The 15,281-nt window shown below is 35.1% G+C and overlaps 1 protein-coding gene across 18 annotated transcripts in view; it reads left to right on the top strand.

Annotated features, from left to right (window-relative positions):
* The window catches only part of LOC145248835 (pleckstrin homology-like domain family B member 2), an 839,292-nt gene that overhangs the window by 715,493 nt on the left and 108,518 nt on the right, over nt 1-15,281 (top strand). For 12 of the 18 annotated variants that reach the window (XM_080110540.1, XM_080110537.1, XM_080110535.1 and 9 more), the window contains 3 exons: nt 1,391-1,483; nt 3,189-3,296; nt 11,809-11,856. In XM_080110540.1, the coding sequence (XP_079966666.1) occupies nt 1,391-1,483; nt 3,189-3,296; nt 11,809-11,856 (249 nt within the window). The remainder of the gene's footprint in view (nt 1-1,390; nt 1,484-3,188; nt 3,297-11,808; nt 11,857-15,281) is intronic. The other 6 variants (XM_080110546.1, XM_080110544.1, XM_080110541.1 and 3 more) reach the window with 1 other exon arrangement.

Here is a 15,281-nt window from a genome sequence, read left to right as displayed (position 1 = left end):
CAAAGGTAGAAAAAAAGCTTGAAGGCAGTGGAATGAGAGTGGATGAAATTAAATGATTAAAAAGTTATGTGACAGGTGCGTAAATTTAATGAGATCAAACATCACGCCATAGGGAAATGAAATCCCGCACTTAACTTTTGTTGCGAGGCAGTTTTTTTGGTTTTCTTTCGTTTCTCCAAGTTGTTGAGAGAAAACCAGCTCCCCATAAAAAGGGGGGGGTCCAAATGAATAGCAATTGTCTGATATAACTGTTTTCACCGCATTGATTAAAGCTGATTTGCTTTCTGGACGTCCCCGGCAGAGAAGCCGAGGAATTAACTACGCTCCATCAGTTTCACTATTTATACTAAAAAGCCGAACAAACAAGCGACACAATGGAATAGCACAAATTTTATGAAAGTCGATCAAAATAAATCTAGACATGACGTCCCTTCGCAAATTGTAGATATTAATATCTAGGGAGTATATGAAAAGTTCTAAAAAATAGTAACCCCCTGGAATACCCCCCCCCCCAAAAAAAAAGCCTTTGCTGGACATACAAAAATGTGCGCGCCTCTTTTGCCTTATATATATATATATATATATATATATATATATATATACTAGCATTTCAGCCCGGCGTTGCCCAGGTGCTTGGAGGTGTATGTTGAGCAAAAAAAAAAAAAAAAAACGGTCAATTTTTAAAAACTTTGACCCCTATTATCACCCCTTAAAAGTTATTGTTTTGAGCTTAAATCAAGTTATTAAGTTAGATCCATGTCCAAGGAACCTATATCTAAAATTTCAAGTGTTTAGACCCAAAATTGTCAGAGGAGTTTGGTAGAGTTCTCAAAGGTCAAATCGTTGAACTTTGACCCCTTAACAACCAAATTTCTGGCCAAAAACCGATCACAAAGATTTTCCCAAATCTCAGTACTCTGTATATCAAATTTCGAGTCTGTAGACTTAAAATTGACAGAGTTATTGCGTAGGAAAATGTACGCAGACAGACAGACATACACACAGACACGTTCACTTTTCTAGATATATAGGTATATATCTATATATATGCTATCTCTCATACGGGAATGAGAGCATCTCTCCCAAAACATGGCTGCTCTTACTTGCAAATTTGAAAGAAGAGGAAGATCTATATCATCTTATCTGGCTACTGACTTCTGGTTTATGATGCAATATTCTTTTAACTTCTAATAGAACTTTCCACTACTCTAACCGTATGTGGAATTGTCCACTATTCTAACCGTATGGTTGACAAAAATACTGTTTTTAACATTATTTTTACAGGCCTACATCTAAATATTACCACACTTATTTTGATATTAAAGCTGGACAAATATATTTACTAATTATTTTTATTGTATTTACTAATTATTTTTTTTTTTATTGTTAGTCTGAATCAAAATATGACCAGGACAAGGCAACGATTCGAGAAAACATTCTTCTAAGTCAAAATGCTTTGCTTGACAAATACAGATCAAGACAGGTGAGTCAAACGCGTTTACCTGTTTTGGAATTTTTTTAGATAAGCATTGATAATTTGTGTTTTGGAAGATGAAGTTCAATCCTCAATATGGATGATACTGAAAATACAATTATAAATTACTTCACATTTCTATATATATATGGCTGACAGAACAAGAGCAAAATACTCCTTATGGATTAAATAAAGGGTTCAAAATTCTGTACAGATTCGAGAGTCTGACGATATACAGTTGATAAATTGAAATGTTGTGAGAATAACACCCGAGATGAGAACATTTATCTGAATAATGCAAATAATTAAACCTTTTACCTGTAATTTATGTTCAGGTGAATTTTATTCTGAATTGTGTCTGATGATATTTCTGTGGGGGGCACCCTTTGTCCTTTTGGTTAGGAGCAATAGGTAGTATATGTTCTGATACTACACTTTATCTTTTCTGTCCTTGATCAATGAAGGATTTCTCTTGGACTGAACTAATTTTTATTTTCATTCCAATCTAGAGTGTTCTTTTCTGGGAAGCTAAATTTTCCCCATATTAAAAACTGTGACTAATTCTGTTCCTGTAGAGTGGCAAGTAGATAGGAAGATTTCTAAGATTAGGTATTATATGTTCTCATCTTCATTATTTTTGGTTTTCTTGCTGGTATACTTCCAGGTTTTCTTCAGCTGCCAGACCAAATATGTGCACAGTAAAAAAAATTTTTTTGCGAAAGTTTTTATTGCGCCCCTAGGGACTCAAAAGAGGTAGAAAATACCCCCAAATGGCCCAAAATGACACGTTTTTTGCCCCATAACTGTAGACTAAAGCTAGGTCTAACAACAGTTTTGATAAAGTGCGACCACCTCTTTAGCTGGCCTCCCAGGTGTCTTCACCAACCTTTGAGTGATTCTGAAGTTATTGCTTCCTGGATGAACTCTCTTGGGTTGGGACGCACAATGTGATTGAACCAGTGAATTTATAAGAACTTAATCCGGCATCGAATCCTTGGAATATTGGAAGACAAAATAGTGGCAGTGGATCCGCAGAATTTAGCGGGTAGGGGGGGGGGCAATAAAAACCGAACACTAACCAACCTTTTGAGATCCACAGCTCTCGTCTTTCACAAGGGTACAAATATTCTGAATTGATTGTCTTAAGTTGTATTTATTATTCTGAAATAAAATTATATTTTGCTTTTTTTATGCATGTTACAGCAATTTTTTTTTTTTTAAATACTTTATAAATATTTACAATTAAAACTCCAGTGAAAAAAAATGAAAATTAATTTTTCCTGTTCAGAATTTGTTTTGTTTTGTTTATAATAGGTTTTAAAAGTAAAAATATTTTGTAAGAAAAAATAAAATTCAAAACATGGCTGCCAGCGATTAAAACTCAAAAAGTTTGAGTTTTAGGACTTTAAAAGTAAATTAGAGTTTTATTTCAGGGCAAGAAATACAATTTAAAACGGACAATTAATTTTATCTAAACTTTTGTCAAAATAAAAAATAGAGGAAATATTCTGTATGTCCCTATGCTACAGTTGAACCGAATCATGGTTTATCAAAATGAACTTTGGAGAACTGTTTTTGTCTAGAGCCAACTTCAAAGCATTTCAATCTTAGATGATTGTTTCGGTGGTTGATTTTAGAGAACTGTCGATATAGCCACCTTTAAGAGAACTGTTTGCGATTCCATTTTTGTGATGAATTTGGTTCCCTTTTGCAGACCCGACTTCATCAAATCGACAAACAACGAGAAATGCTTCAGGAAGTGAAAGTCAATGTTGAAACTCTGGAGAGAAACCGACAAAAATTAGTAGAAGAGTTCCGAAAGGTCAGTTTTTTTTTTGTTTTTTTTTTAATTTTAGTTAAATTTTGTTTCATTTTAAAATCTTTGTTTTTTTTTTTTTTTTCTTATGTAACAAAATTAATATTGTATATCAATTGATCTCTAATGATTCTTCATTCAGTTCTATTTTTATTCAATCAGCTGTTTTACTCTTCTGATTTGAACTTTAGGAGTTTTCTTTTGAGAAAAACACTGTTTTATGACAATCATATTTAGAGAGTAACCCAACTGCCTCATTTCTCATATCCATGGTTTCAGTTACTTATGCGTTGAGATTCATCATGAACAAAAGTTATTTCTTGTCAATTTTGAGAAAACGACAGTTAGAAAAATGCAATTTATATATCAGTTATGCTTATGGTTTATACTGTTCAAAAGTTCTTAAAATTTGATCTCTGAAAGAAGATACCATTGTAACGTCACCCAACTCATCGTAGCCTCCGTTGCAAAGTAGGCAAAAAATAGGAAATAACTTCAACTCGCTTTTTTCCCGTTGTAACAACAATTATTTCTTCATTATTCCGCCACGCGTGACTTTTTGTTAGTCCCCCGATTTATCGAAGAGGGACCTATGTTTCCAGTTGCGTCCGTTAGTCCGGACGATTGCCAGATAATCGTCCATTAGTTTTTTTGCCACAGATTGTATTTCATTAAATAGATGTGCACAGTAAAAAAAAAATATTTTGCAAAAATAAGAGGTCAAAAATGTCCCAAAATGACACGTTTTGCCCCATAACTTTTGCTCCATCCATTAGATTTTTCTGAAACTTGGCCAAAATGTGAAGCCCATTGTTCTTATTATAAATCCAGTATGCGTAACCCTGGCAAAATTCTGGTTCACGTCCCTGGGGACTTTCAATGCTAAAAACGCTCCTTTTTGTGGCTCGTTTTTCATATTTCTCAACAAAAACTTGATATGTTTGACTAAAGAGTAGTTTTTTTTACTGTGTTCAACTCAAATATATATGTGTTAAGGCCTGAAACGCCACCGTTATAAATTTACACTGGGATTCGGCGTCCCCAGGTGCTTAAAAGAGGTAAAAAATGCCTCAAAATAGCCCAAAAAATGACACTTTTTGCCCCATAACGTTTGATCCATCCATGAGATTTTCTTGAAGCTTGGGCAAAATGTGGAGGCCATTGTTCTTAGTATAAATTTAGTATGGGTGACCCTGGCAAAATTCTGGTTCGCATCCCTCTGGTACTTAGGGCTAAAAAAAACGTCTTTTGAGAGCTCTTTTTTTCATATTGCTCAAGAACTTGATATGTATGTCTATACAGTGGTTTTCTATAGTACTGAATTCAAATATACATGTCTTAAGGCATGAAACTGCACTGTTTGTCCATTTTCACTGGGATTCGGCATTCCCAGGAGCTCCAAAGGGGTCATAAATGCCTCCAAATTGCAAAAAATGACACTTTAGCCCCATCCATTAGATTTTTCTGAAACTTGGCGAAAATGTGAAGGTAACGTTGGCCCCTACACACTTCTCACATTCATCATTTCTTCACTGTTTTTTGTGGCATTATCTCACATGCAGCACCAGAGGGGAACCACACACGTGCGGCTTGTTATGGCTGTGACGTCACCTACATCTCAAATGTTATCTTGAACGTCATCCATGCCTCTAATGTAATCGTCCTCTCTCTCTAATGTGGTTTCTCCTTTTTATAGTCTTTTTTCTTTACTGATGACGTCATTTCGCATGCATTTGCATGTGTGCGTCTGCACTGTTACATCATGACAGTTCCATTTTAAGTTTGCTGTGGTTAAGCTCTAAGATTAGCAGAAAAATATTTTCTCTTAAACTTCATTGGTTTATTATAGAGCGATATTTTTTTTTATTCTTACTTATTTATTTTTTACATTTATGTTTTTTTTATATACATATTAAATTCGAAGTACAACAGAATTGTAATAGTTTAAAAGCGAAGTGGGGCATTTTTTTTATTTTCCCCCTCATAGAAATTACTTCATGCCAACATTACTTCATTCCGACATTTACTTCTGAAGACAGTCGGCGAAAAGTACTTCAAGTTTCTTCACCGTTCCCCCTTTTCTTTTCTCTTTTTCCCCCTTTTAGTCGATCTTCTTCCTTTTCAATTTATTTTTCTTACTTTTAGTCGATCCTGTTTCTTTTTACATTATAGTCGATCTTTTTTTATAAAGTTTAAAAAAAAAAATGCCCCACTTCGCTTTTAAAATATATATATATATATATATATATATATATATATATATATATATATATCTTTTGAATGTAACCTTAAAGAAAGGAAAGAAAGAAATCAATTTGCCTTTTCACTTGCAGTATAAAAATAGATCGCATCTTGCTGAAAATCAAGTCAGGTTTTCTAAGAAATAAATATTTGAACACAGATGCTAAATATTTGTCCAGGAAATAAAACAATAATGTGAAACAGTTTTCGATAAATCAATAAATTCATACATACATTTTTATGTATATGTGATATCAGTTTGAAACTTAACTAATTTGCATACTAGTTTTGAAAAACGACATTTCATTAATTATTTGTTATTGGAAAAGTGCCTCTATTGCAGAAAGTTGGATTTGTTTTTGAAATACAGCATTTTGTCTTTACTGTTAGTGCAAGAAATTAATCCAACTTTTCCATTTATTAATTTAGATTATTTAAATTAACACAAAAAGTGGGTTATTAGCTCAATAGTGGTTATTTTACCAGAGCCCAAAATGTAAAATAATTTAATAAATGTTCAGTTTACTTTTTAAAAATAACTTTATTCATACAATTGTTTCAACCGGTTTCAAAATGTACATTTTTCTTTTGGATGTCTTTGAGACATAATCCTCAGGTGTCTTTGGTCTCTCTGTATAGTGATTTGTCAGAGACTTTAACATAAAGTTACTTTTTATTAGAAGTAAACCCTGATCAAATATTAAAAAAAAAAATGTGCTGTCTCGATATGTTTACAAAAGTTTTCCTCTGAATTTTTGTCATTAATCAAATTAACCCCCTCAAAAATCAAAAATTAAAACCATTAACCTTAAAGCCAAGGAAAAATATTAAAGTTCAAACAATTCTTAAAGACGCTTGAAAAAAAAAAAATATCAATGTGATCGTCTTTCATTAGGCCCTGTATTATTATTTTTTTTTTATATATTTCAGCATTTACTTCAACAGTGTTCTGCACATTAGTAGAGCATATTTAATATAAAATGATCACCCACTTCCTAGTCAGATAGCATTTTAAGGGTTACTGTTTAATTATGTCAGTGTTTTCCCCCACACTCTAAAGTAAAAAATATTGTTTTTTGTTTTGTTTTTTTTTACCAATGTTTTAAGCTTGTTTACATGTTAAAAAAAAATAAAATAAAAAGTAGGGTTTTTTTTTTTACCACCTACAATTTAAGGTTTTTTTTTTTTTTTTCAAATCAGCATAGGACTTAGGCTAGATTTTTTTAAGGTTGTTTTTTTTTTTTTTTCAAATCAGCATAGGACTTAGGCTAGATTTTTACCATTAAAAAAATGTTTTTAAAGATTTTGTTTGCAATCATAGTTTTTGTTTTAGAATCTGTATTAATGGCTCTGCATTACAGCAACACAAAATAATCTGCATCGACTCTCCACAATCGTCAGTGAAACTTTGTTCATTATTTCCGTCTGAAGATCATTAATCCGTTCTTTGAATTTGATCATCGCAAAATATGGATTGATCTCATTATTTTGGGATTTAATTAAGACAGTTCAAACATTTTTAGATGTCATTATGTGTTAGATTCATATACGCTTTAAATTGTAATTAGTCAAAAAGGTCATGAAATCTTGTCTCTTGAACAGGAAGTTCAACTGTGTAGGTGTTATATAATACATGTAGTAAGAAGTACAGTCAACAATCTTGTGCTGTACTAGCATAGGAAAAAAGAAAACAACGTGAGATTGACCCTTTTAAAAGCTTGACCTTTAAAAATTGGCCTTTTATGAGTCAAATGAGGCCGTAGCTCGCAATGTTCAAAATCGACTTGAAAGCAAGATTGGATTTTGTCTTCGGTGTGCGATGATGGAATCGTGAATAGCTAAAAGAGTTTTTTTTTTTTTTTTTTTTCACCCCAAACAAGGCACATTGCCACTTTGGTGTAGGGGGCTACTATCAGGGGAAACATCTACTGGGGCACTATGTAGGGATTAGGGCAGCGAGATGTTGGTTCACGTTGCACTTGAACTTATGCATGTCAGTACAGTTGGGGAAGCAGTGACCTGGAATGGAATTCCAAAGTCTAGCAGTTCTGGGGAAGAAACTACTGGAGTAGAAGGATCTTTTACATCTAGGAATCTCTACAGTGTGGGGGTGGGATTTTGCAGCTTGTCGGGTCTGTCGAGGGTGTTCACGTCGTGGGGGCACAAGTGCTTGCAGTTCTTCAGAGCATTCACCATTATAATACTTGTAGAACAGGCAGAGGGATGCAACGTTTCGACGATGGGACAGAGGCTGAAGTTTTGATGCCAGTTTAGGGCCTATCAGATTTGCGACTCTCTTTTGAACCCTGTCAAGGAGAGAGAGACTAGTAGCCGATGCACCGGCCCAAATATGACAGCAATACTCCATACATGGGCGAATAGTGGCCTTATAGAGGTACAGGATACTTTCGGGTGTTAGAGGTTTTCTAGCACGGTAGAGAGAGCCCACCTTCCTCGCAACGGCCCTGGCAATGCCCTCGATGTAATTGTTCCAGCTCATGTTTCCTGTGAACGTTAGGCCAAGGAGCTTGAAAGACGTACTCTCAGCTAAAGAGTTGTTGGCCATTGCTATAGGTGGTAGAGAAGGTTTCCTGTAATTATTGAATGAAACCAGTTTTGTCTTGGTGGCATTGAACGTTACCATCCATTTTTGTCCCCATTCCACTACTGATTTGAGGTCATCCTCTAGTGTTTCTGCCATTACTTTAGATATATGTTCATTTGTTTTCCTGTCGTGCCTGCTATAGAGTGTGGTGTCATCAGCATATATACCCATCTCAGAGGCAATTTTATCGGGGAGGTCATTTATGAATATCAGGAACAGCAGAGGACCAAGGATAGATCCCTGGGGCACTCCGGCATTTATATTATATTGTTTAGACGTACGACCGTCGAGGACAACCTGGATTTTTCTCTTATCTAAGAAGGATTTAATTATGTTAAGTATTCTACCAGTGATACCGTAAGATCTAATCTTTCTGAGGAGACCCTCATGCCATACCCTGTCAAAAGCCTTAGATATATCTAGAGCTACCGCTCTGCCCTCTCCCGCTTTGTCCAGTGAATGGTATATGCGTTCAGAGATTACAGTGAGGATGTCTGCCGTGGAACGGGCTTGTCTAAATCCATATTGATGGTCGGTCAGAAGTTTAGCATCTGTAAGGTGCTGGACTAGAGCATGGTTAATTAAGGTCTCAAATATTTTGGCAAAAAGTGGGAGGAGGCTAATAGGGCGATAATTTAATGGGTCAGTTCTTTCGCCAGAATTCTTGAATACTGGTACCACAGAAGCAGTTTTCCAGCAGCTCGGAAAGCAAGATTCATTAAGGCATTTGTTGTAGAGTTTGGAGAGAACTGGAGCTACTTCGGCTGAGCACTTTTTTAATAGCACAGCTGGGATGAGGTCGGGTCCACATGCTTTGGAAGTGTCAAGGTTTTTTATGATAGCATGCACCTGAGCAGGGGTGATTACCAGATCGTCTAGCTTGGCGTCTGTCCGCATAGGAAAGTCAGGTAGGGGGTGGTTTAAAGGGTCCAGTGTAGAGTTGGAGGCAAACCGACTGGCAAGCATGTTAGCCTTCTCGGTTGCTGAGCAAAGAACCTCGTGATTGTTGGTTAGTGGGGGAATCGTTGATTGCCCATTATTTACTACACTGTTGTAGATTTTCCAGAAGTCACGAGTTCCTAATTTTTGTGCTTCGATGCGTTTTTTAGTGGTTTCCGTAAATTCCCTCTTAGCTGTCGCTATTTCTTTCTTAACGTTACTTCTAGCTTCTATGTACTTTTGTCTGTTTGAACTGGACTTATGTCGGTTAAACCTTCGGAATGCATGCTGCCTTTGAGCAATGGCAGTTGCGCAAGTCGAAGTAAACCATTGGGGAGAGTGGGGCTTGCTATAAAATTTCCGCATGGGAACATGCGCTTCGATTGCAGTTTTGAACCATTCAGTGGTCTCAGTTGCACACTGTTCAGCAGGAAGAGAAAAAATATTTCCCCATGGGGCGTCTCTGATAAGATCTCTGATAGCTTCCCAGTCAGCCTTTTTATAATATCTCGTTGTTTTGAGCACTGGCTCTTCAGTTGAGTCAACAGTGGATAGATTTGGATGGACTGGCTTGAGAGTTGTGACGTAGCAAATTCACGAGGAGTCGGTTCAACCCACCACAGAAGTATAAGTAACCCTGTAATATGCGTTGGATTGGTAGACGCTTTAAATTAGAATTAATCAAAAGGTCATAAAATCATTCTGTTGAACAGGAAGATTAGCTGTGTATATTAGGTAATACTTGTACTAAGAAGAGCACTCGGGTTCAGCAGCCTTGTGCCATACGAGAAAAAAACAACAATGTGAGATTGACCATTTTAAATAGGATATAGTCCAAAAAAAAAAAAAAAAAGAACAGATAAAGTAGATATAAAAGCCAAGTATGTCCAAGGATGGAATACTGCTGCCACATCTGGGTAGGAGCTGCTAAAAACAGCCTATCCTGCGTTGACAGAGTACAAAATTGGCTTAGTGGGGGATGCCCTTTTCTCTTCCTTGCAACCTCTCCATCCTGTATGTACTCATGACGGAAAGAAAGTACCATATACCAAAAAACATGAAAATTGGTCAAATAGTTTAATGTTTAAATAAGAAAATCGAATTTCAGGCGAAACTGCGAATGATAATTTCGTAATGTCATCTTGAAAACAGTATGAAGGAACAAGGGAGATAATTCAAAATAAAACTTAAGATTTTAGGAAGCCATTCTTAACATGGAGGGGGGTATTGGACAAACTCAAATTCATTTAAAAATGATTTTCTTTATAAAAAAAAATGCTACTTGTCAATTTATGATTTTTGGAGTACGATATTTTCTTTCCGTTATGGGTACATTATACAGATTTTTTTTTATTTTTGTTTTTTCATAAGAATAATTCTGGACGAGTACATTTTTTTTTTAATTCTAACATAATTTACTTTTAACATTGTAAGCTACTCACTGATTGAGAGAAACAGTTACGTTTAAGGTGTACTTTTTTTTCTTTTGCTAGAATAGTCGATATGTTTAAAATTCTGTTGATTTTAAACATCTAACTCTTTAATAGCGTGCTTCTTCATTAGAACGCAAATATTTATTTTCATTTTTTTTTTTTTGTGTAAAAATCTCGTCTCGTTCAATGTTTTGCTTTCTTCAGTTATAGTATTCTTTTTTTACACCTTTATTTTTTGTATCTCTTTATTTTGATGAATTTTGATTTGTAGAATTCGTTTAATGCCCTGTATTTTTGTCCTTTTTTTCTGTGTTTTTTGTATTCTGCTTTTTTTTTTTTTTTTTTTTTTTTACAAATCAATGTTCAATGGTCTCCTATGAATTTCTGGTTGGTCAGAAAATGTAAGGTATGATTGGATGTTGAAATTTTAACATCAGAAAACGAAAATATAATTGGCTACTGATTGCTAAAAGCAAAAGACACTAAGACATCACTGATTGGTTAGAAAAGTTAAAACATCATTGACTGCTGATTGGTAAAAAAAAATATTTGATTGGTGAATGATTCAAAAGGAAGCAGTTAGCCAAGAAATCATTGGTGGTTTGAGCAAATACATCTTTGCTCGTTTTTCTAAAGAACTTTCATTGCTTTCTGATGTAGTCGATATTTTTTAGATGTCTTAGTTCAACTAGCTGCACTGACTTTGTGAATTGTTGAGATGAGGATTGATTTTTTGGACTATTGTTCTCATCTTGAGTGTTATTTTCACAACAGTTCGCTCAATGTAACCTCCGACCTTCTTCGGCTGTATCTTGCCAAACTTAGAAATCTGCATGGAATTTCAGATAGATCCCTTTATTTAATCCAGTCTTAAGCAATTCGCCATTGTATTTTGAGATTCGCCTACACTGAGGATAGACTACTTGTAGAATTCAAATGTAATTTACCTTCTTCTGGAGGTTGGAACTTCAATCCTCAGTGTGGATGATACTCAAAATACAGTTGCAAATTATTTGCGACTTCTACCCATGATTATGGCTGTCTGAACGAGAACATGCCACCCCCATGGATTAAATAAAAGACTATGTTTAAAATTCTGTGCAGATTCCTGAGTTCAGTCGAAATATTCCCAAGTTTGACAAGACACACCTGGATAAGGATAGAGGTTACATCGACTGAAACGTTGTGAAAATAGTATTCAGGATGAGAACAGTAGTCCAAATAATACAAATAATCGATCCTCATCTCAAAAACATAGCTGCACTTTCTCCAATTTTAAATAGTTTGTCACCCTCTACAGATTACTTTTCGTCGCCCCAAGGCTCGGCGTCGCCATCTTCCCCAGCAGGTAAGATTGACCTGCCGTGTGTTAAGCACGAACCTGTGATCTCATTCTTACTGACTTTTGACCCTCTGCTGTTTGTACTTACTCACCCCATAGCCTAGAAACTGTGGACTTGATTTTTCTTTTTAATGTTTTGTCTCGATTTCAGTGAATGATCCTAGGTTTCATGTTTTGCTCTTTTTGTGTTTCATTTGTGTCTTTTTGTTGTCTGCTTCCTTTTTAAAACAAGAAGAAAAAAAAAAATTAGAAATTGTCTTTTTTTCTTCTTTTTTTTTTAGCCTCAATCTTCATCGAGGTTTCTTTTTTTATCAATTCTTACAAACTGAAAAATATATTGGCTTTTCTTAACTGCCTTTATTTTTTTTTTACGTTGATATAACCTTTCTTTTTGACTTCTGAATTATTTCATTATTTCATTGCTAAGAATTAGGATGTTAAACACACTCTTTTTTTGAGCTGCCATTACCAAAAGTCTTACTTGAAGACAACCTTGGTTCTAAAAACAGTTTCACACACTTCTCAAAATGGTGTGTACGTTTAAACACAGAGTGAAATCATAAACAGTGTTGCCATCAAGAAAACAACACTACAGCTTTATTTTAAAACTTTTATTGAAAAAATCAATTCAGGTAACTCGATTATGTAATAAAGCTTACATCTATTCAATGTAGCCGTCTTCAGCCTCAATCATCGTTTCGATATGTGTCCGGAACTGGGAACATGCCTTTTTCACAAGCGCCGGGGGTGGGGGTGGGGGCTCGGTGAATACTCAGCAGATGGCGGTGATCAGGCTGGCTTTGATGTTGTCGGAGGTCATGTTGGTGATGTTCTCGACATATGACCAAGCGAAGTAGTCCAGCGTGTTCCGGTCGGGGAGGCAGTGAGAAAAAGGTATAAAGTCGTAGCACTCCTTCTGAAGCCAGTCCTGGGTATCTTTGGACTTGTGAGCCGGCGCCTAGTTATGCTGCCACACCCAGAGTCTGAGTGGGGGGCGGGGGAGGGGGGATTGTCATTGTGCAAAATCCCTTCCCTTTACTTTAGATACTCTAAAAGTTTGTTCCCCCCCCCTTGAACTGCTAGATTTTGGAATTCCTTCCCACTTTCCTGCTTCTGTGACTGTACTGACATGTAGAAATTAATTTAAATGCAATATGAACGGAATATCTTGCTCAACTCCTTACATAGTTCATCTGTAACTTCCTTACTCCAAGTGGCAATATCTGGGATGAACAAGAATAAAAAAAAATATATACAACCTAAAAATTATTTACCAGCCACAATCAGCAATCTTCACTTGGCATAGTCACTAATTTAGGTTTGTCAGCTCAATTGTTGTTTGGGCCTGACTTTGAAAATCCAATGTGATAAATCTATAGATAAGCATGATTTAATCTCATACTTTTATGATTCATAGCATTTTTACATTAAAAAAAAAAAAGAAAAAGAAATCAGTTGTAAGGAAGACTATTCCTTGTATCATGACAAACAAAAACTTGCCCAGAACAGTCAGACTGAAAAATAAAGCAGGGTTTTAAAGCTGGATACCCTTTCTAATGCAACCTCCAAAGTAGCTACCACCTGTCCTCGCTTAATCTAGTTATAGTTGCCCCGGGAGTAAATAGTATCCCCTTACATCTAAGTGACAATATGCCTTGTTTGAAGTGAACAAGAGAAATATATCTCGATGCTTCCGTTCAGTCTCAAGAGACAATGGATGTCTCTGTAAGGGTACACGTAATTGTGAGGCAAGGATTGCGCTATCTCTAATCACACTTCCCTGAATCAGCACTGTTTGGGTCCAGTGGCAACGAGAGGCCCAAGACTGACTGGAAACGATACAAAGAGAGCACATATAACACCTGAAATTCCCAAATGCTCATCCAGTTTAGTACTTACTAAGCTCAACGTTGCTTAATTTTGGTGATGTGATAGGAACCAGTGTGTCAATTGAATTGCTAAGTTATTAAAATAATTGACCAATGAAAAAAATATATGTGTAGTATAAAAAAATATATATTATTCAAAACCAGTTAGAGTAATTTATCCCTGACGATGAATCCAGAAGGATTGGAAAGTACTCAGACTTACGACAAATATGGCGATTACATCAGTCAGTTCCTGCTAGAAGTGAAGACAGCTATTCAGAAGTTGGAAAGAATCAAAAATAAAATTAATAGTCAAAAAGCGTCTATTTTATCTAATGAAATATGCTTAAGAGAAAAAATACTGTTTCTCTCTCTCTCTCTCTCTCTCTCTCTCTATATATATATATATATATATATATATATATATATATATATAATGGGTTTGTATTACTGTACACATAGACTCGAAAAAAGTTGTCAAAAACAAATATATAACAAATAAATGTTATCAAAGGCAAGATAGGTTACTTTTCTACCTAACTGGATATGTTTTTAGTGTTTTTATTTAATGCAACATATTTATTCAGCTCGAAAAACATAGTGTTTACCAATGTATTGGAAAATTTAAAATGGCGCTCGAATCTCTCTTTGACATGGTAAGTTTAGGAAAAGGAGTTAAAAATAAAAAAATATGCAAAATACTGTATAAGTTAAATGCAAGAGAGATCCAAACAATCGCATTTAAAGAGACTGTTAGAATCTTAAAAAGATCTCTTGGTTGAAATGTATGAGATAGCGAGTGAATGTCTAGCATCTGACAGGATGCCCCATTCCCAACTAGAGCAAAATAAGAAAATTAGGAGGGGGAGGAGTTTTTTATGGTTTACTATTAGATTGTATGAACACGATTCATTATTGTTTATTAAATTTCTTAAATTGGAAACAGAGTTGCAGACTTTTTTGGAAAGAATTTATTGTAGTAATGGCAAGTCAAAAATTGAGACCTCAAATCCCAAATTCTAAAATGAAACAACGAAGAAGCAATGGAATGGTTCAATCAAGACGTATTCATTAACTCGTATTTTTAATACCTGTGTCTGTATTTTCTGCATAAAGTACTCCCCCCCCCTTTTTTATTACTTTCTCCAGCTATTCCTCGTGTCAACATAACCTTTTGTGTCGTTCAGGCTTTTCTTTTTCAAATAAGTTTTGTCTGATATTGTTAAGGAAAGGTATGAACTCCGAAATCCCATTTACAATCAGCATTTTGTTTCCAGCATTAAATAATCAAAAGGCGTTGATATGCATGCATTGATAAATTTCTTGTCTTCATTTTTTTTTTTTTTTTTTTAAGTTTTGCTTTGTAAATAAAGAAAAAGAATAATAGGGTAGTCAGGTCATATACATGAGTGTTTGTGAATTAAAACATCACACTCATCAGTTTATCAAAATAAAAGTGTGTAACGTACAACCATGTCGACAGATAACAGCAATCATCTTGAAATACACCATACTTCTCGAAAAGGCCAGGGGCCTCAACAGATATGTGCATATCAATATTGA

Source organism: Euprymna scolopes, chromosome 27 (genome assembly GCF_053919585.1).
Source record: "Euprymna scolopes isolate OS-2025 chromosome 27, ASM5391958v1, whole genome shotgun sequence".
Taxonomy (NCBI): domain Eukaryota; kingdom Metazoa; phylum Mollusca; class Cephalopoda; order Sepiida; family Sepiolidae; genus Euprymna; species Euprymna scolopes.
Note: the sequence above shows the minus strand (reverse complement) of the source record. Positions and strands in the feature narration are given on the sequence as shown.